The 23,908-nt window shown below is 32.4% G+C and overlaps 1 protein-coding gene across 1 annotated transcript; it reads right to left on the reverse strand.

The window, feature by feature from the left end:
* Nucleotides 1-20,148: 20,148 nt before the first annotated feature.
* LOC124840695 (putative WRKY transcription factor 46) lies at nt 20,149-22,995 on the reverse strand. Its single transcript, XM_047316795.2, has 3 exons — nt 22,140-22,995; nt 21,910-22,032; nt 20,149-21,090 (listed from the first exon to the last, which is right to left on the reverse strand). The coding sequence occupies exons 1-3, from the start codon at nt 22,460-22,462 to the stop codon at nt 20,451-20,453; spliced, it is 1,086 nt and encodes a 361-aa protein (XP_047172751.1). The 5' UTR covers nt 22,463-22,995; the 3' UTR covers nt 20,149-20,450.
* Between the last annotated feature and the right edge of the window lie 913 nt (nt 22,996-23,908).

Below are 23,908 nucleotides of genomic sequence, written 5' to 3' on the forward strand. Positions count from 1 at the left end.
ATGTTTCTATTCTCATATGTAGATATATTAGATTGTAAAAACAGCTTTTAAAGGCTTAAATATTTCACAAAGGCATATAGATGAGTATACAAGACAATCAGTTTCAGATTCGTATTTGATAAGGATAAGGAAGTAAATGAAATATCATCCTGCACAGCTGTTCCCCTAAATGACCAATATCCAAAACTGTGGAATTTTGAATTTATAAGAAGACATCTTATGCTTGAAGCTAAGTTCGTCACATATGCAATACAACACAACATCAATCTTACACTAATTTTTATAACCCATATCTGAGGTATAACAATATAACCAGTATGCATAGAAAGAAGTGACTTTTGCCACAATAATTTTACCATAATAATCCAAAAATGCAAGCGATAACAGTAAATTGATAGAGATAAAGAAAGAAATGGAATATTAGAAACCACATTAAACATTTGCAGTTGACATTATACAGAAGAGATAAGTACGGATCTCTGAAATATGAACCAGTTTTCTAGAACTTTGGAAGATTAGTTCTAAAATAAGGGTCCACGCTCCAGAGTCCAAACTTCATTCAGAATCTCAGTCTTATTAACTAGAGAGCATGTCTTGCAAAACAGTATACAGCTCATAAATCAGGATTTAGCTGACATCAAAACACAAACTTCCGTTATCTCTTTTCTCCTACTTGGTAGCAGGTTGATTTTCATACTTTCTCTCATCTGGTTTGAGGAACGGATCCTGTAAAGTACAATAAAGATAAATTACGATCACCTAAATATATTTCAATCTTCATTTAAAACAACAAGCAAAAAAATGCAACAGAAGGTCTCAGATATATAACTCCACATGTACACATAGGAGAAACAAAACATTGAGAAAGTAGTTTTCTAAATGATTTTTGCTTTAATAGAAGTCAACAGTCTAGGTTGATTGATCTAATCAACCTCACCCAGTACGATACGATTTGGCTGTTACTATAAATTGGACGTTCCTTCTTCGGCCAACAAAGTGAAATAAGACATTTTTTTTAGTGTAAAACTTCTGTCTTCTTCATTTTAACTAGATATAATGGATTTGAAAAAACACTACACAATTTAACCAGCAATTGACTCACATACACCAGCACAATTTATTTGGAGGAATCCCTAATCTTCAGGATCAGGAGCAAACAAATTAACTTCCATAATCTGATCGATAGAGGCAAATAAAATTAAAAAAAGAGAGACTAATTTCATTTCCATTCAAAAATAAAAATGAATTAAATGAACATAATTAAAATCGAAGACCAGCGACTAGCGAGGTCACAGAAGCAAATCTCGAGAGTTTGCAAGAATTTCATTAAATTAACGGAAACCCAGTTCAAAAATCAGCACCCAAATCCACAAGAATCAATCAAGGTCGATCCTTTGGGACGAATCTAGAAAGGGCGAATTAAGTGCAGAGAGGGGGAGATGGAATTTGGAGCATGGAAGAAAGGAACTTACATTCTTGACGAATATGACGTTTGCGGCGGCAATGGCAGCGACTACCCCGCCGAGGATGGTGACCGGACCGGTAAGGAGACTCCACTTCCGATAAATCATCTTTTTCCTCAAATTCTCTCTTTCAGATTCCTCTTTTCGCGAATGAAAGGAAAATCAGTAAAATAAACCCTACCTACGTCCCCAAAATATATGATCGTGCTTTTTATTTTGTTCCTTGAAATTCTACCATGACTTTAACAGGCTAAGTTAAACTAAATAAAAATTAAAATAATTTATTTCTTTTATATTTGTCTATCGTTTAAAAGATATAATTACCATCATTGAAATATAATTTAGTTTATGCACAAGTGAACAGATCATTTGATTTAGTTTTATATAATTGAAAATTTTCTACTTTATAAATTTTTGGGTTAAATATTTGTTGGGAAATTTTAATTTAGAGTGATAATTTTGAGAAATTTAATTTAAATTATTCAAAGGACCATAGAATTTAGTTTTTGAAAATTGCAAGAGTTTAATTTTTAATAAAGTTTACATAGATAAAATAATTTTATATAATACTATATTAAAAATGACAATAGATCGAATCATACACAGATCTTGTGTGAGGACTGAGAAAATTTAAGTAGGTTAATGGAAGACAGGTGTTTGCAAGAGAATGGATTGTTCGATTTTGACGGTATTATTTAAATGAAAATTTCACAATCACGTTCCACTTTCTGCATGCACTATCTCTTCTCCAACTTTTTGAAATTTTCTTTTCTCCTTCTTCTCTCTAACTTCTCTCTAGAACTTCACACGTTCTCTTCATTTGATCAACAATCAGGTGGTGCTTGAGTTTTCTTGGTGTCAAGAGCTTTCTTTCGAACAATCAAGTGGTTGTTTAAGCTGGTAAGTTCTTCTTCTTCTTAGAAATTATGTTTCTGGCACATGCAAGCCAAGTTTCTGGTTGCATGTGTTTATCATCTTCTTCTCTTGAAATTTTGATCACATTTCTGGTCTTATGGTTGGTCTATTTTCATCAATCGGTGAACTTTAGGTTTCTAAGATTTCTGGTGGTGAGCAAGTTTTTGCACTGTCAGTTTTTCTGTTTAGTTAAGAGGTAAGGGAAGCTAGTTAATTTAATTATGATTTACTATGTATGAGTATGTTGTTTGATGATTATGCATGTGTGTAAAAGTGAATGAATTGGTATTTGGCATTGTTGGATGTGTGCATGTGTGGATAATTTGACGTTGGCTTGATTTCTGTGTATTGCCGAGACTTGTGAACTGGTTGAGAAGTTCTACAGAGTTATGTAGAAAGTCGAGCGCTCGGTCATGTCAGTTAATTGGGCTTAGCGGTATTCAGTTTCGTAGTGATATTTTGTCTTAGTGTTGTTTGGTTTAATATTGACGTTCAGTTTTAAATGTACTCGTTTTCGACCTCGGCAATCTTAAGGTTGGTATTATCATTCGTTCTTAGTCGTACTACGTTTAACGTTCGGTTTTGGTAGTATTCGATGGATTATAGTGTTCGATTTTGGTAGTATTCGATGGATTATAGTGTTCAGTCATACACTAGTATTCGGTAGTCATAGCAATCGGCCCGCTCGGTCATATGCTAATTGGCCGCTCGCCTATGTTCAGGTACTCGGTCATTAACTGGGTTTGGTCTCTTTAGTCTTACTCGTTCATGATCGTTCGACCTTAAGTGTGTGGATGTTTTCTTGTTAAGCGCTCAGTCTTGTACTAGTAGTTATGCTAGTGTTAGCGCTCGGTCTTATACTGGCAGTAATGCTAGTGTTAGCGCTCGGTCTCGTACTAGCGCTCGTTCTTGGTAGTGTTCGGTCTCATACTAGCCCTCGTTCTTGGTAGTGCTCGATCTCATACTAGCACTCGTTCTTAGTAGTGTTCGGTCTTATACTAGCGCTCGTTCTTGGTAGTGTTTGGTACTGTACTAACGATCGTTCTTGGTAGTGCTCGGTTTCGTATTAGCGTTTGATCATGTACTGGTATACAAATTTTGTAATGGTGTTCGATTTTGTCATAAATAGTGAGTTTCCGTTTGGTTTTCTTCTTTGAATGATTATTTGGACTTTAAATGTTAATTTCATTGTTTGACTCTGATTGTTTGAGATAGTTGTATTGATCTATTGTGTATGAGAAATTTTATATGAAAATTTAAATAAGGCATATGTTTCAAGTAAGGTGGAAGAGAACTCCAAGGAGGAATGTCTCAGTGAAATGTGTATTGAAGTAGTAAAGTATGAATATGGACAGTGAAATCCATGGAGTTCATCCTGATATTCTGATGATTACCAATTCTCAAGTAGAGATGGGTAATGCATTGTGTGAGAATGGCAGGAGGTCCTAGCCCATAGGTTCTTGGGTGAGTTATAACAGACTAATCTCGGGTGGCAGCTTATGGTTTTCCAGTTACTACACCACCCGAGTGCATGAACGGCCTCAAGCTACATATTCATACAATCTGGATGGTCAAGTCAGGTGTTCGGTTTATGCATGAAGTATAGTGTTCAGTTGTATATGCTTATATGTATTTGTTTTTGGTATGTTGTAGTGTTCGGTTCTGCATTGGTTGTACTTGTACGAAATGTATGTATGTTTGCATAATTAAATTACATTAGCTTACCCTTATTTCCTGTTTTGTCCATGTCTCCTTTCGGTTTTTTCTATTGCGATGATCACCCTTTTGGGTGTGAGCAGAGGGGGAGGAGTGTACGTTGGAGCAGGAGTTGGACGACGAGAATCCTGCTGTTTAGATTATGATCGTTCGGTCATATTACTGTTTATAGTTTTTGGTTGAACTGTTTGGTTGCATCTTAATCCTGTATTACCCGATCAGTTAGGTGTATAGTTTTGGAATGGTGTAGAACTTCTGTAAAGCTTTAAATTTTATGGTTATTTTAGGATAACTGTAATCTTAGTATAATATTTGTAACTGTCCTACAATATTATTATATGATTTTATGCTATATATTTTTAGGATGTTACATAATGTCTACTTATTATCTGATACAGATAATGTCTACTTATTATCTGATTTGCAGAAAAAAAAAGTTCACCTTATTATCCGTCTCGTTATTTATCATATATCTATTTAAAAAATATCTACAATTTTTTAAAATATGCATATATGAATGGATATCTGTAGATATGTTTAAAAATATATTTTATAAATTTTTAAAATAAAATTTAAAAAATATAAGTGTTTGTGAACATATTCCTCTTATCGTGGTTCAACACCAACTAGTAATATTGATGATTTTGTTTATGTCATAAGTGTCGTCATACAATATATTTTTTTTCAAATATTTGTTGGAGATACTCCTTATATATATATATATATATATATATATATATATATATATATATATATATATATATATATATATATATGAGTTTGTTAACTTGTGTACTTCTATTTTTTCCGTTGGTATATTTTATCAATGTGTATTGAGTTTTAGTAGACAAAAATACCCTAATATATCATGGATTCTAAGTTATAAGGTTAAGGGTATTTTAATAATTTTCATTCTCAAAACTAAAAAAACCCCAAAATCCTTGCTCATCTCCCTAATTCCTCTCAACCCTTTATCTTTCATCTCTCTCACTCCAACATTTTCTTTGTCATCTCTACGCTAGTCCCAATTGAAAAAAATCAGAAACGCTCACCTAACTCTAATATACCTTTCTCAATTATCTAATTTGTTTCTCTCTCATCTCCATATTTTTCCTCACTCACACACAACAACCTGCGACACGCATTGCTCTATTTGTTCATTTGTTCTATCCGTGCCCAGCCGAAACCCGCAAAGCCTAGCCGCACGAGTGACATGTCCCATGTGAAGGTTTGGCTGATCTTGTGAGGCGGTGTGGATTATGTGCTTAGCCAGCTGACCTACATAGCTGATTATTATTTGAATTTGGGAGGGAAAATGGGTCAGACCTTGAGACCTCCTATAACTATAAATAGAGGTACTTGGTCTTTGTAAATTTTGACTTTGGAGTGTAATGAAATGCTGTAGAATTTGTTCCAGCCTCTTATACTCTTCAGTCACTTGAGAATTCTGAATTCTCTCATTCTCCTCTAGCTTCCTTACTTAGTAGGAAGACCTTCTGAGCTTGGAGGCATCATACACACACCACACCTTCATCCAAAATTTCATCAAACACCTTCTATGCATCCATTTCATTGCACCAAATCTCATTCCACTGTGAATCTATTTTGGAGCTTCTTCTTGCGCGCTTAATGCTAGGACAGGGTTCCATCATTATCATAAGTGTCACTATGTAATGTATTTTCATGTTCATGTATTTGTTGCACACACCCACATAGCCATGTACGCACACACATTTGAAATAATCAAATAGTAGAATGTTTGAACACATTCCATGTTTTTTCCACTAAATCCCCTTTTGTACATTTTAGTTGTGGTTCAACACTAAATGGTGATGTCTTTATGGCTACGACAATATTATTTATATCATAAGTGTCATTATGTAACATATTTTCATATTTAAGTTTTTTTTGCACACACACAAACACACACGCACGCAAGCACGTACGTACACAAGCACATACAAACACATGCATGTAAGCTTGCTCGCACGCACGAACGCACATGCACACGCACACACACACACACACACGTTTGAAATAATGAAATGGTAGAATGTTTGAACACATTTTATGTTTTTTCCACTAAATCCTTTTTTATACATTTTAGTTGTGGTTCAACATCAAATGGTGATGTCTTTATGGCTATGACGATTTTATTTATATCATAAGTGTCATAATGTAATGAATTTGCATGTTCATGTATTTGTTGCACACGCACAAACACACACATGTAGGCATGTACGCACACAAGGACGTACACACATACACACGTTTGAAATAATCAAATGGTAGAATGTTTGAACACATTCCATGTTCTTTCCACTAAACACCTGATGGAGGTAGCTCTAAGCATTATGCGTGAAGAAACATCCATGAATCATAGAAGGCAACGAATGAATAGATGTATAGTGAAAACTGGATGCAAAGGAGGTGTTTGATGAATGTGTAAATGAAGGTAATGGTGGTGTTTGGAGCCTTTAAGCTCAGAAATTCTTCCTACTAAGGAAGGAAGCTAGAGGAGAGTAGCTGAATTTGAAATTCAGAGGATGACTAAAGAGTATAAAAGGCTAAAGGAAGAACAAAATTTCTTCTCATCCAAGCTTGTAATTCATACCAATCATGAATGGAGGATTTTCTACCTTTCTTGACACTACATTGCCTATGATTCCACCACTCACGTGCATGCTCTTCTAATCTAGAAAGATATGTGTTAAGAGTAGAGAATTTACTATTTATAGCAAAGAAATGATGTATTTTATCAATTTTTCTTTCCCAAGCTAAGTATGTTAAAGCACTAATGTTTTTACCAAAAAATGAAATATATCTCCTAGCTTGGTTGTACCTTTCAGCCTTCCTCCTATTTGATTCTTCCTTTTTTCACCCTCATTTTTATTTTTCATGTATTGGGCAAACAATTCCCTAAGCTCATTAATTTATATTCCTTTCATGGTTTATTTGGAGCTCATCTTTCAATTGTATGTTTTCTTGACTATGCATCACACTACCTTGCATTCTTGATTGATTAATACTCATGTTGTAAAGTTATAGATTGTTTTCACAAGTTTTTCAAAGAACTTTCATAAGCTATGAGTGAATTTTTTTTTTCAAAGTTTTTTTCTTGTTTTTGATTGAAGGATTTCTAGGAAGAAACTAAAGGTAAAGTTGCTCCAAGTAGCTCCCAGGAAGGAGAGGTGAGTCACAAATACAAAGGCTTAAGTACCAAGTCCTTTTTAGCCAAAGTTTCCTTAGATTATCTTTACCCAAACTTCTAGGTAAAACTCTTTCAAAAGCCTTTAAAAAATGCAAGATGAAAATGATCATAAACCAAAGGAAGGTTTATATAAGATGCAATTCAATCCTAGATATCACGAAGAATTAAAACATAGAAAATAAGCAAACAATTATAAAGGAAAATAATGAAAATGTAGATGGAAATGGTAATGTAAGATGGTCCTAAGTGAAAGTGCAAGTGATACTTAGAGCCCCTTGACACACTTTCACATCTAATGTACGGTTTCGAGCTATTACGAAGTTCAATTGTAAACTTGGAATTGCACTAAGAGCATTTTCTCAAGTCACTTAATCAAATAACAAAATCTACTTTAAAACATTAAAAGTTTCATGATATTAGCACCCAAATACACTTGAATAATTTCCTAAAACTTTATCATGCCCTTTACTTGCAGTTTTGGTTTTAATTTCTCTAAAAGAAATTGCTTGGACAACCCCCTTAATCTCAAAATTCAGCTCTTTTTTGACTTCCTTAGAGGCTACCTTGGTAGGGAAAGGTTTCTGCAACTTGAATGCTTCAAAAGGACTTCACAACACCATCAAAATCATTCAAAATAGTCACCAAATATATTAGAAATTTGCACCAGTTTTAGCACCAAAATTTGGTTCCAAAATAGACCTAAAGTAGGCACACAAATAGATCCTAAGAAAGTTTCTAGAACAGATTAAGAAAGTAAAAGAAATTGAAATGAGAGTTGAAACTAAGTCTTTTCGAAATTGTTTGATAAAAATCAGAAATTGTTTGATGAAATGCCTCAACGAAAAATAGATTTTGTGTTTTTGGGTTTTAACTGCTTGAAACTGGATTGCACACTCCTACAGGCTTTTTAACAAATGGTATGACTTCTTTTAATCATTTATTTGTTTTTGGGTTTTAACTGCTTGAAACTGGATTGCACAGTTCTACAGGCTTTTTAACAAATGGTATGACTTCTTTTAATCATTTATTTTCAATCTAGAACACTGAACCAGTTATTGCTACAATCCAAATTGCATTTGCATGGCAAAATACCACAACAGTTTCTGTTTTTCAAATCTTCATCAAGAAAAAGACCCAAAATTGGTGGTTCGATATTCAAAATTACACAACAGCAGATCTAGATCAAAACTGACCACTTTAGCAACTTTGTTGGATGAATTTAAACATGTTCAAACTCAGATTTAACTCAAAACTGAACTGCTACTCAAAATCACCTTTCTCCTTCCCAAAATTGGCCAAGATTGATGGTTTAGCATACTACTTTGCACACAAGCTATCATGACACCTTGCTAACCATTTCAACAGTTTCAAATCATCAAAATACACTTTTTGCAAATTTTGTATCAACCACACCACCAAAATCAAGTTTAACAAATTCAAAAGCTTGGGCAGCAATAAAAATGACTCTAATAAGTGTAAATACACTACAACAAGCTAGAAAATAGTAGCTTGCAAAGTCAGAACTCAAATTGGAAGTTCTAAGAACTTTTGCATAGTGAAAAATAAGATTTTAAGCCAAAAGAAATTTTCAAATTATAGGAGATTAATAATAGACAAAAAATAATGATAAAATTGCATCAGAACATGCACATGACTATGAACAGGACAAAATTTGATTGAAAACAAAAATTGACTCAAAAAAAGATGTTTCACCAATTAAACTTCTAAATAAACATGAACAAACACTAAACAAAAACACGAAAAATAGTGAGGAATTACTGAAATAGTGCGGAATTACTGAATCAGTAAGCACCAAAGTAGAAAACAGAATAAAATACACTAAAAATAAGAAAAACAACATGGAAATGGATGTAGATGCACTTAGCTATGGAAGTGTGTTCGACTATGCACATGACTATATCATAAGTGTCACTATGTAATATACTTGCATGTTCAAGTATTTTTTGCACACACTCAAAACACACACGCAAGCACGTACACACACAGGCATATACAGACACACGCATGCAAGCTTACTCGCATGCACAAACGCGCATACACACACATGCACACAGGTTTGGAATAATCAAATGGTAGAATGTTTGAACACATTCCATGTTTTTTTCATCAAATCCCTTTTTTGTAAATTTTAGTTGTGGTTTAATATCAATTGGTGATGTCTTTATGGCTACGAAGATTTTACTTATATAATAAGTGTCACTATGTAATGTTTTTGTATGTTCAAGTTTTTTTGCACACACACGCACGTAAGCACGTATGCACGCAGGCATATACAAAACACACGCACGTAAGTTTGCTCGTACAAACACACACATGTGAGCTTGCTCGCACACACAAACGCATAAACACACGCACACACACACGCTTGAAATAATCAAATGGTAGAATGTTTGAACACATTCCATGTTTTTTCCACTAAATCCTTTTTTGTACATTTTAGTTGTGGTTCAACTCCAAATGATGATGTCTTTATGGCTACGACGATTTTATTTATATCATAAGTGTCACTATGTAATATATTTTCATGTTCAAGTATTTGTTGCACACACACAAATACACATGCAGGAACGTACATACACATGAACGCACACTTACTCGCTCGCTCGCATGTTTGAAATAATCAAATGGTACAAATTTTAAACACATTCCATGTTTTTTCATTAAATCCCCTTTTATACATTTTAGTTGTGGTTGACCACCAAATGTTGATGTCTTTATAGCTACGAAAATTTTATTTATATCATAAGTGTCACTATGTAATATATCTACATGTTGAAGTATTTGTTGCACACACATAAACACACACATACAAACACGCGCACAAACACATATGCACACACGTACACAAGCGCACACCCTTGCTCGCATGCACACTTGTTCGACACACACACGTTTGAAATAATCAAATGGTAGAATGTTTGAAGACATTCCACTTTTTTTCATTCATGATTCTAGAAGCTCATTTTGTTCCCACGATAACTCAATCAAGTTCATTAACTATTCCATTAATCTAATAAAAAAATAAACATAAACAAAAGTTTTCTTCTAAATATAATATCAAAACAAAATTATTAAGAAATAGAAAGCTTACCAGGAAACATTTAGGTCGATCGATGATCATAAAGATGGATGTGGCCTAACGTAATTATATGACCATAAACCATGCATAGTGAACATTAATATTGTTTCTTTTGTGGCATCACAAACATTGTGGGTATAAAAGTCTAGTGGCATTTTTTGTGTTATTTTCCAATACTAAAATATAAATGTTGAACCATAAAAGAAGTGGGAAATGGATGTAGCAACACGTGTCAACATGTGGATACACATGTGTCAATGTCTTTTACCATATCAACAAATCTTTAATATCGTTTGTTCATGATGACTGTAAGACCTGTGTAAAATAAAAATATACTTTTATTTTACTATAGTTTGTGTTACTAAATAATTAATTATGATATGTATTTGTTAAGAAAGTGAATAAAATAAATTAATTAGAACTAATGTTATCTTAATTTTCGAAAATTGTTTGAAAGAATAGTTAAGTAATGTTTCCTAGTTGTTTTATTTTCATTGGTGGGGAGGTGTGGGTGTTATAGTGATAAAAATAAAATAATGGTGAGAAGGCATTGTTGGGTGGAGCACGTGAAAGTGTAAGAGGCTTGAAGGGAATTTTCTAAAGTTTTTATGCTTTTGGCTTTTCATGTTTATGATAGGAGAGAAAACATAGATTTATACTTGTCCTTCCTCTTTTTGCATGATTTGAGTTTCTGAAGGTGACAATGTCGGCAGTAGGTGTTGAAATATCTTTCCATAGCTTGGCTTCTTTTGTTTTGTAGGGTTTTGGATAAATTATAGAGTTAAGCAAAGAAACATATAGTTAAGCTACATGGTGCATATAAAACATGAGCGAGGACTTAATGAGAACCCTACCATCTTATATAAACCATATTATGTGTGAGAGAGTGGGAAAAATCTACTAAATAGTAGGTTTGGAGGATAGTTTTAGATGGGTGGGGAACATTGTTACTACGCAAGGGAAGGAAGGCATCTTGTTGGTCTTTGCTTTGAAACTCAAAGGATTTTGGAAACTCACTGGAACTAGAGGTAAGGGGGGAAACTAGGATTTACATAACTGTATGCATGTTGGGGTAGTTAAAAACTAGACTATATATGTATGTTTGATGGTGCAGGTATATTGTATGATGGGTAGAAGGTAAGGGGTTTAACTTGGGATATAACATATTGTATGATGGGTAGAAGGTAAGGGGAGCTAGATCCTTTTCTCTGGATTGTATGAACCATGTATGTGTGTACTGAAATCTATAATATACTGTTGTTGATGAACAAATTTCGTATTTAGAATTACTTTATTGTATATGAATCTGTATGAGTGGTTGTAAAATTGTGTTGTTGAAGAAGATTTGAGAAAAAGGGATGAAAAAAATGGGGTTTCTGGGTTTCTGGAAAATCTGGTGCGATTCTGCAGAATTCTGCAGAACGCGCGTTCGGCCAAATGGCTCGACCAATTAGTGTTCGGCCAAAATACTACGAGCGTTCGGTTTCACTTTCTGATGTACCCAGCGTTAGCGTTCGTCCTCGGGTGAAAGTAGTAACATATTAGACGTTCGTCCCAACAGTGCTCGACAATAGTGGTCGGCCAAATAACCGTTCGATCTTGTATCCTCCAGTAACGAGCGTTATCGTTCGTTCTGGGCTTGTTTTGGTGAGCGTTCGGCGATCGGTCTTCGTGTATGGGTGACTGTAGTGTTCGGCTGAATTTAGTATTATCAGGCTTGAATCCTAAGCGTTCGGTTTTGATGTTTTAGTAATTTAAGCGTTTGATCTATATTTGATATTCTTAGGTTTGAATCTGGAACGTTCGGTTTTGGGTGTATTAGTGAGCATAAGCGTTCGTTCTTAACTTGGTATTCTCGGATAGCAATCTTGAGCGTTCGGTCTTAATTTGATAGTCTTAAGTTTGGATCTTGAGTGTTCGGTATTATTATGTGATTAGTGATTGTGAGCTTTCGACCTTAATTTGATATTCTTAGGTTTAAGATCTTGAACGTTCGTTTTGGTGAATTAGTTATTGTAGCGTTCGGTCTTAAATCTGATGTTCTTATGTTTAAATCATGAACGTTCGATTTTGGTGAATTGTGGATTTTAGCGTTCGGTCTTAATTTAAATTCGTAGGTTTAAATATTGAATTCGATTTTGTGTATTGTTGATTTTGAGCGTTCGGTCTTAAATTGGATTCTTAGGTGTGAATCTCGAGCGTTCGGTTTGATGTATTAGTGATTGTAGTCGTTCGTCCTTAATTTGGATTCTTAAGGTTGGATCATAAGCGTTCGGTCTTTGATGATGCTTGATATTTGAACGTTCGTACAAACAGTCAAGTCGAAGTGCTCAATCTTAGCGTCCGTTCAAATAGCGCTCGGTCAAATAGTGCTCAATCTATTAGGGTGCTCGGTGTGTAGCGTTCGGCCTGATTACGCTTGATCTTATAGCGTCCGTCCAAGTAGCATTCAGTGAATAGTGTTCGACCAAATAACGTTCGGCGAATATGTATGAATCCGTAATTTCTTTGGTAGTATTTTAAAACAATTATTGAGAATTGTTGGTTATTTATACATGTTGTTGAGAATATGTATGAATCCGTAATTTCTTTGGTAGTATTTTAAAACAATTATTGAGAATTGTTGGTTATTTTCTTGATCTAATATTGGTTTATTTATACATGTTGTTGAGAATATGTATGAATCCGTGATTGAGCACGTTTATTTTTGTTTGATGTTGGTACATACACTATGTTATTTACTTGTAACTTCGTCTGTCTTATGAGCATTTTAATATTATAATAAATGCGAGTCTCGCGTGAGACTGAGATTCGAGTGTCACCTTCTTCTGCGCGAGGAGGTGAATGTCTTGCCCAATGACTTCGGCTCGTGTTGAGTATAGTGCATCGTTACGCGTAGTACCGATGTTTTTACCCGTTAGTCCTTGAGGAGTCGGGGAGATAGGTCTGAAGTCGCGATGGAAGACGACTCGAGTCGCTTGTTATTGAGAACAGGTTATGACGACGAATTACAAGGAAACAACATTAGTTTATGAAAGACTAGTCTGCAATGTCATGTGTGTCGATTTATATTAAGTTATGGAAATTGTTATAGTTTATATGTAATGGGTTTATGATGTGATACTTCTGGTTACTCACCCTTGCATGTTGTGGTTGTGGTTTCCACCTGCGATGATCGTACTTGTACGGGAGTAGATGGTATTGCAGATAAAGCTGGATTGGAATAGCTCTTCGAGAGAGACGGGAAATAAAACTTGTTGGGATTTTATAATGTTTTCTTATTTATGTTCGTTTGATTTTGTTATTTTAAGGAAACAATTAAGATTTGATTTGTTGTAATGTATGAACTTGTGATGTGTGTATGGTTTGTTTATGTGATGTATTGTTTAAAAAAAAAAACACTTTCATAAGATTCATGCTTCAAGATTATTATTAATATATCCTATAAGGGTGTTACAATGACTAAATTCATTTATTAATAATATTTTAAGATGAAAATCATTCAAAGCTTGGAATAGGGACAAAATCTAAATTTCACATAAAAGTTAAAATATTGAAAGGATATTTAATCCTATTTTTTTTATTACAAAGCTAAATCTCATATTTTTGCTTCCAATTGTGTTTTGTTGAATTAGGATTATAAATCCTTCATTATTATTTCTTTTACATTTTTTTCTCACAAACCTCAGTTTTTTAATATTAATTTTATTAATTGTGATTTAAAATTCATATATACTTTAGAAACTCAATTGTTGTGTTACTATATATTTGCGTACATGAACCTTTCTTTTAAACATTGTATTTGATAAAATTTATTGTCTAAGATCAAGTTTTGAAGAGTTTGACATTAGTTAGCTCATTTGATAAGCACATTTTTTTCTAGTGGATTTGAACATATTGGGTTGCATATATTTTTTAGTTATTTTTTGAACTGTGTAATTTTGAAGTAGAAACTGGTACTTTATTTAGTATAATCATAAGTTGTATAGTCTGAATGATAATGGTTGTAACCTACATTGTATAATATGTAGTTGATTTCGTGAAGTAAATTTCATTTTTTAGATTAACTAAATGTTGAAATTTGTATTTCAAACTATGTAATTTGAAAGTTGTTTCTAAATTCTAATACTAGTTGGATACAAAATGATTATGTAGTGACATAAATGATTGCATACTTGAAGGTTATAATAGTCATTATGTTTAATAAAAAAGGATGATCGAATTTGGAGTAAAATATCAACCAAAAATTGATATGTTGTCTACTAAACTTTTCTTAACCTGAAATACAATCTAATAACAAATAAATTAGTTAAATGGGATTGGAATAAAGCTTTTACAATGAAAAGAAAGTAAAATATGTCATTATTTGTGTAAAAAAATGATAACATTTCCTGATCTCATAATATATTTATGTAGGTGTTGGGTGAGAAAGATGAACAACTTGAATGAATATGTGCAGTATAATTTAACATTGGATTTATCATTGGCAAGTGCGGTTTAGTACAACAAATCAACGATAAGGAAATAAAACATATGTTATTAGATGATAAAAGAAGTGGTAAATATAAGATTTACAAAAAGAATTAAATATATATTTATTTCCTTAACTTCTATGCGAAATTGGATTTTGTCCTTATCGTAAACTTTTAGTCTTATTTCATTTGCAAACATTATTAAAGAATAAATTTAATCCTCATGATCAGAGGACATTAAGGATTTATTGATGTAACAAACAAACGTATCCACGTGTGTGTCCACTTGTTACATATGTGTGTCTATGTTTGCATGTGTTGAACACGTGGAAACATTGTTTGCCACATTAGCGAATCTTTAATGTTGTTTGGTTACAATGACTAAATTCATCCATTAATAAATTTTACGGATTAAAATGATTGAAATTTTGAAATAGGAATGAAAGTCAATTTCACAAAAAAGTTAAGGGACTAAAAACATGTTTAACCTTTAAAATTGAAAGGGAAGATATGTTTCCTAATTAATATTATATGTTTTTCACTTGGTGTGATAGTTTGGAGAATTTTAATTTGGTGTGATAGTTTTAAGGAATTTAATTTAAATGATTCAACAAGAGAAAGACAATGTATTAAAACCAAGAATTTAGTTTTTGTAAATTGCATTATTACATGATTGAGTTTAATTTTCACAAAAAGTTTATAAGGGTAAGACAATTTGACTGTTGTCGACGATACTTGTGTAATAGGGAACATGGCTTTTGTTCAAACATAGTTATATTTCAACTAAACCTCTTTTGTACATTTTAGTTGTGATTCAACACCAACTCGTGATGTCTTTATGCCTATAATGATTTTGTTTATATCTAAGTGTCACCATGTAATACATTTTCATGTTCAAGTATTTGTTGAGATCATTCCTTGAATATATATATCTATTGCAAGTATGGTAGTGTCATGATTTTACTCGTTCTATGTTTCTTTCATTCATGATTTCAAAAGCCTATGTTATTCCCACAATAACTTAGAAACTCTTGATCAAGTTCATTAACTATTCCACTTATCTAATAAAATAAACCAAAAAAGGTTGTCATATGAATATAATATAAAAAATAATATTAAGAAATAGAAAGTTTACCAAGGAAACATTTGGGTTGATAGATGAGCACAAAGATGGTTGTGGACAGGTGTAATTAGATTGCTATAAACCATGTATAATGAACTTTAATAGTGTTGCTCTTATGGAATCACAAACATAATGGGTACAAAAATCTCATGGTCAACTTTGTGCAATTTTCCAATACTAAAATCTCATTGTTGACCAAAAAAGCAGATGAAAAGGATGAAGGTAACTTAAAGATAATTCATTGTGAAATTTAATGGAAAATGATAGCTTAATTATCTCAATTTATAGTGTTAAGACTTAAGTGATTTTACTTAATTCATACCAATCAATATCTTTCTTTTGGCTATTTTTACTTCCTAATAAAATTATTCTCCTAACTTTCATAATTATTATTTGATAATTCATAATCACATCAAATTAAATTACTTCAAATTGTCACACCAAGTCAAAATCATCTTAAATTAATTGGGAAGCAAATATTTCCTTTAATTTTTAAAATGTTTAATACATTTTTAGTCTCTTAACTTTTAGGAAAAATGAATTTCGTTTTGAGACTTTCAATCATTTTCATCCGTCAACTTTATTAATGAATGAATTGAGTCCTTGTAATCATATGACATTAAACATTTAGTCCTAAAAATAATTACATCTTCTCTATTCTTATAAAATGCATTGATTGTCATTTGTTGAATATAATTCTTTCTTTTTTGTCACTTCTTTTTATATGTCTCTTCCACAATCAAAGTTTTTATCCTCTGTTCTTTCTTTCTTTACCTTTCAACATCTTCACAAATATTTCCTTCACATCATCTGAGACACTATAACATAGAAATCACATTTTTTTCTTTCTAGCAAGATGTTATTTCATCCTTGTTATGTCACCCCCAACAAGTATAAGAACAAAATTTTCACTTTACTTGTATTCTATTTGGTGGAATACTTTCACAATAATTCCAAGTAATATTAACCTCTATTTTTTATTTACTCATGCTTAACCACCACAAATGAAAAACACACTCCATTTACAAAAGCTGAGAAACCTCTCTACACAGAACAGAGGACCACCGCACAACCACCATCGCACCATTGTGTGACCATCACTGCATCATCGGACTACAATAATTAGATTAACAAAGGCATGCGCAAAGCAAGACATAACCACCATCGTGCACAACCACTTGCAAATGCGAGTCGCTCATACACAACAAACAAATGAATGTGCGAGAAGAGAGAGGATGACATAGAAGAGACAACAAAGGAGATGACAAGAGAGGAGAACTTGATTCGAATAAAGATTATCGTTAATCAATTTCAAGGCGTAGAAAAATAAAGAAACAAAAATTAGGGTTTCAAATTGGGGGTGGATTGACTCGAACCTGTTTAGAAAATCATTTAGACCCATATCATGAATAAAATCATGATTTGTGTGATTCACACTTGTATCATACGATTTGAGCCTGGTAAAAAAAAACAATACATCTTACGATTTATATCGTGGAGGAGTCTAATTGTATTATATCATATAATTCATATCATGAATTGTACGATATTTTTTACATTGCTATCAATTACTGTTTTGACCATTGGTCATATTTTTGTCTTTTCTTAGGTGAAATTGTTCTGTCACATTATAAGTGAACATTGTTATTCCATCTCCTTATGTTTTTTATGTCGTGGAAAATGTTGACCATAATTTTAAGAAGCAAAAGTATGAAAGCAAAAGATACTTAATTATGTTATATATATATATATATATATATTATATCTTGCAGAATTTAACATTGTGTTATGTCATGTTTTTTTAAGGGTTTATATAAAACTAAGGATGGAAATGTGAGTCAATCTACCATTTTTGACTCATTATATAAATTAAATGCAAGTTAATTTTTTTAATTTATTTTACATAAGATCTAGTTTACGAGTCAAAAATATTTATTTTTAATTTTGTTATTGTGAATTAACAAACATAATACATTGCGTCAAAAAAAAATACAAAAAATATAATTTAGACCTAACCAATAAAATATTTGTTCAAAAAATAATAATAATTATACTTTTTGAAAATCTTAATTTTTCATGACTATTAAAAAGTTATTAAAATTATGAATATTATTAATCATAATGATTATGTTCATGCATTTATTTGAATGTTTACTCAATAACTCTTATATATACACACCTAATGATCACAAATTACCCTTGTTTTTGCATGAAATATTTTACATTTTTATTTAATATTAAAAAATATAATATGTTTTCCAATTTAAATTTATGCGAGATGATCTGTCCCATCTTATTATTGGTCCACATAAATTGACAAAATGGATCAACAGGTACAAAAATTCAGTTCATCCAGCTTTGTCATTCTTATATATTAATATCATTAATTAGTAATAAATAACTTGTTATAGTTCTCTTATAAGAATAAATCATTATAGTTATTAATTAGTAATAACTAACTTGTTATAGTTCACAGCCTATAGATGTAACCTTTAAAAACTTGTTATTATAAAAAACATAAATATCTAAATATATATATATATATATATATATATATATATATATATATATATATATATATATATATAATAAAACAAGTATAAAGATATATGTTGATTATTTTTATTAATTTGATACAAAATCATTCGGATCCTTATGGGGACAAATCTCTATATCTTACACTTTTGTGGTCTTATTCATAGTTTTCTTAATAAATATCTCATGCAAAATTCAACTAAAAAATCAACATAATACTTAAATATATTATATCAACGTCGTAATATCATTCTACATAAAATCATCCACAAAGTTCAATATCAATTTAAAATGTCATCACTCCTTTAATTTCATAAAATAATAATCAAACACCCTAATTTATGTCAAATAAAAAAAAAGCATCAAAATTTTATTTTCAATGCAAAGTCTAGAACTCAACCTATATACTGTGATTTACTGGTATTTTCATTCTATTTTGATAGTCTCCTTTTCAACTCATTTATAAGATGTAAGCTTTTGAGGGATCATGTCTCTATTGAAGTGTAAAGGAATTTCCTTATAAAATATGAGGTTTCTTTAGGTATATGTTAATCAAATTAAGAAATTAATCAATGACAAAAATATAGACTTAATTGAATATCATCGTTAATGATTTTATTATCTGTTCAACTGATCTTAAGTTAACTAAACAATACAAAATTATATAACATATACAACATATGTAATCATCGGTATCATTCTGGTTGCACTATTATGAAAAACCATAGGAATGAGATTGAAAATTAGTAAAAACAGGAAAACATTACCACTTTTTTTAATAAAATGATTCAGAAAAAAAGAAAGAAAGTAAACGGTTTTGACAATGGTTTATGCAACTCCTTTGTTGACCATCATTACTTTAACATTGATCTTTGAAAATGACCAAGCAGTTCAGGTAAAAAGAGTTATCTTATATTCTGCGACTTTCACCAATGAACTATCATATCCTGAATTAACATGTGAATAATCGTGTATGATAAATATAATAGAGGTTTGCAATAGTTCTTTCATTCCTAGTCAAAGAGACAAAATCATGTACCAAAGTAGCTAGCTGGTGTGACTTGAGTCATTGATTTTCTTTTTGATGCGGTCAAGGTTATTATCATGTTGTTTTCGTAATTTTCATCACTTTTATTTGTGTTGTCCCTGTGACACGCCAATGTGAGAATAAAGATAATGTTTATTCACCATGTTCACAAAAATATAGGATTTAGAGAAGCATGGTTGGTTGCTAATGAAGACAATCCACAACTCCTTTCTATTCATCCTTTTTATGCATACTACTGATAAAGATTTTATGTTCAGACGCATCTAAACTCCATTTATCCTAATGTATTTGTTTCCTTCTGAGGAATTATGATTCCCTTTAGCCTTTTAGAGTTATATAAGACGAGGGTTGTAACTTCATGAATGATGCTTTGTGGTCCCAATCCTCACGAGGGGACATCTGCAGCTGTTTTTCCTCGAAGCATGCTTAATCTAGGAAATATCTAAAAATCTGTCAGTAACTATTAGAGCATTTGGTCATGATTCTGTCTTTTGGTAGGTGAAATAGTCCATTGGTTAGCCTTGATACAGTGAAAAATGCTGATCATAATTTTGAAGAGCAGATGTATGGAGGTAAAAATTCATTTATTTAAAAATTTTTGGCTGTATGAACCAGAAGAAGATACTTGATCATGCTACCACTGAAGAGAGAAACAACAAAAGACTACAGCTAGCTACAACCTGCAAACTATTTTCACATTTACACCAAAATTCTTCTTAACCAGCAAGAGAGGGAAATTTTACTGTCTTCTGGACACTATGATTTTCAAAGACCGGCTTCCTCGGTTATGATGGTAGTCAGGATCTACAAAGCTCGCTGTTAATCTGCATATAAATTATATATGCTGTTAACTTGTGAGACAATTGATCAAATGCAAAGTTCTCTGGTGTTCATAGGAAAATCTGTGTCGAAATCGTTCTTATCAAGGAAGATATCAAGGTCCATTATTGATGAATAGGTGACTGAAGTTGGTGTGGAAACTATATCAGTGATATCTGAAGTGGAGTTATGCACGCTTTGGCCTAGTCCAGTGCTCTCCCAGTTGAAGAACATGTCTGATTCTGAAGTTGTTGTTGTAGACATGAATGAAGGAGAGAAGTTTTCCAATAAGTTGTTGTCGATCATGGAGTAAGGGAAGATGTTGTTGTTTTCCTCGTTTTCAGACCCTACTGATGGAGAAGAGAAGCAAAATGATGGGAAAATTTCTAAGTCCAAATCCTCTACTTTAACTTCACCTTGTGATCCAAAGGAGAAAATTGTCTCTGGGGGTTGCTCTATTTTCTCTTGTTGTGGTTGATTCTTTTCATTGGTTTGGTGCTCGTTTTCTTCGATTCTCACCTTGGTTTTTGATGGGGGCACCGCTGTCTTTTTCAAGTGACTTGCTTGGGTGCATGTGTGTCTTCCTATGTATGTTATCTCGTATATCATTGGATCTTCATCTGACTTTTGCACTTGCTTAGTGGCCAGACATCCTTGTATATTTCTATATGTGCATCTGTAATATCCCCTGCAACAAAAACCACTGTTTTGTCAGAAAAAAACATGACCGAGGATCGCTTCAATGTAAAAAACACTTCAGTAAGTGGAAGAATTAACGTGACAGTGCACTTTTTTGCATGCTGATGATACAGGTAACATCAAAACTAACAATTTTGAACTGGTTTTGTGGTCTTTTTGGTAAAAGCATTAAACTTTTAGCTTATACCAAAAAGGGGTGTTCAGGACATATTTTTTATCTGCCTCCTATTGTACAATTGTGAATTCGGCTTGAATATGAGTACTGTTTTCAATGCTTAAAAAAAAGTACCTGCCAAGTTTTTAAGACCATAATAAAGCTAGAAGCTCGGCAACTTGATAAGATTGTCAGATTTTTCTAATTTATGACTGGATCAACAGTTTCTTGCACCTCACATGGTGAAGCCTCGGCCACAAAAGACTGCATTTATTAAAAAGCTGCTATTGTAGTGAATTCAATCTAGCTAATATTGTCCTTTGGGTAAGTTTTTGTTGTCTTTTTAAAATCACTTTGTCCTACTCATTAAGTGGCTGTAAAGTGAAAACGTTAGAAAGAGGGAACAAGGGCCTAGGCGTGCTAAAATTTGGTTTTTTATTTCCTCTTTAGACTTCATTGGCTAACTGGCCAATGATATTTGTTCTTTTGGTTAGAGGGTACCTACCAAAATAATAGTAATATCAAAAGGTTAAACAGGTGAACTTTCTCTGATTAAACATGTCATATTCAAATTAGAAATTGTGCAAATTTTCATTATGGTAAAAAAGAACACTTCAATTATGCATGTTTGAAGAGAAAAAAACAATTTTTTACCTTGGAAACTTTGCTCCAAGAATGTCCTTCTGCCCATACTTTCTCCAGCTATAGCCATCTTCCTTATTTCCTTCTGTTCCCAAGCACACCTCCACTTGCTCTCTCCGCCTTGGCATGGTCTTTCTGCATTCCACAGATTCAAAGAACACCCCTTTTGAAATCAGACCATGAACCTTTTCACCCCATGTCCAAAAGAAACAATAATTTTCAAAAAGCACTTTTGACATTACCTTTTCTTAGAGACATGTTTGTGCTCAACCTCAGGCTCCACGACCTCACTTTTGGGACTACCATTTGTGAAAGAGCAATGGGAATCCATCATGGCCTTACTTTCTCCTACATTAGCCATACAATTCACCTTGGCAAGTGCCTTCTCCATGGTGGAAATTATTTTCTCAATCAAGACTTCATTTGTGTCACAAGAAGAGGAGGAGGATGATGATGAGGAAGAGGAAGATGAGAATAGTTGCTCACAAAGCTTCTTTGTGAGCTCCTTCCCTAGCAGCAACTCATCAATGACACTAACTTGTTCGCACTGCGCACTCTCTTCCATTTGTTGAGAAGAACCAATAACAAGAAATTAAAGTTTTGCAGAGAAACTCTGAAAGAAAATGAGTAGGGGAAGGAAGTTATATCCAAAAAGGATGCCAAATGGATCATTCATAAAAGTTACAAAAGTGGGATATTGGAGTGAAAAATTGTTGGTGAAGTGGCGAGTTATGTTGTGCTGAGTGGAGGGGATATAAGGGATTGGTCTTAGAGAGTGTGAAAGTGTGAATCAAATAGGAAAAAGAGGAGGCTTTCTTAACAAAGAAGGTGAGAGGAAGGGGGGTTTTAAGGGTGAGAAAGGAGAAGGAAAAAGAGGTAGATTTGACTGCTCAAACAAATGTAAGTTTAAAAAAGTGAACGGAAGAGTTATCCATGAATATCCTGATTGAATTATTGACCACTTCAAAAAATAAGAATGTCCCACATCGACCTCATCTCTTGAACCCTACGATGGGTAATTATAAAAAGCTCAAACGCGGTGACGTACGCATCCCAGGGGTAGTGAACAATAACGCGGAAGAAGGGTTGAAGATTCTTGGTTGTATCTTCTGTTTTAAAATATTCTAACACTTTTCTTGTATTTTAATTTAATGCTTCTAAAATTTGAAATTCTAATACCGATACATTGAATAAGTTAAATGATTACTTGAAAAATAATATTACTATTAGATATTGAAAATTTTGAAGGAACGAAAAAGAAACTATCAGACTTTAATCAAAATTCAATAAGTTAAGAAATTTAAATTCATTTATATTATCATTGCAAAATGCAAAACGTGTAAAATTTTGCTTACGTTGATTTTGATAGTTATATGGTGGCGTGACATATTTTATTAACTTACATTGGTTGAGCCATCAAAAGTGTAATGGTGGGGTGATGACGTGGTCTTTCCTGGAAAGAGTCTCGTCCCATTTTTATATAATTTTTTAATTTGGAAGTATTTAAATAAAGAGCATTTTTATATAATTTTTAATTTGGAAGTATTTAAATAAAGACCACTTTTATGGCTTTTAGTTGAGGAATATTAAATACTATCTCTAATATACTCTTTATTTTTAGCTAAAAATGATATTTTTATCTACTTTTCATTTATGAAAAAAACATTAAAAATTATTAAGAGAATAATACAATTTAAAGATGTTAATTGGTTTTCTTAATACAATTTTTTTTAATTAAAAATGAGAATTTTTTTTTTAAAGATTGGTGGCTGAAAGAAAATGTTTTTATAGAGTGCTACACGAATCTATATACAGTGTGACTCTGCAGAAGAAAACATTGAAAGCCATGTGATGTCTGGTGGAAAAATTGTATGATTTAAGATTTAATATGCAAGATTTACGTTCTGTTATGTAAAAAATTTATAATAATTCTACAAGTGCAAAAAACTTATTATAGTTATAAGCTGTAATAATTTAAAAGGTATGAAAAGTACCCACAAAGACATGTCAA

This window comes from Vigna umbellata, chromosome 11 (assembly GCF_029865625.1).
Source record: "Vigna umbellata cultivar VRB3 chromosome 11, Vumbellata_1.0, whole genome shotgun sequence".
Classification (NCBI taxonomy): domain Eukaryota; kingdom Viridiplantae; phylum Streptophyta; class Magnoliopsida; order Fabales; family Fabaceae; genus Vigna; species Vigna umbellata.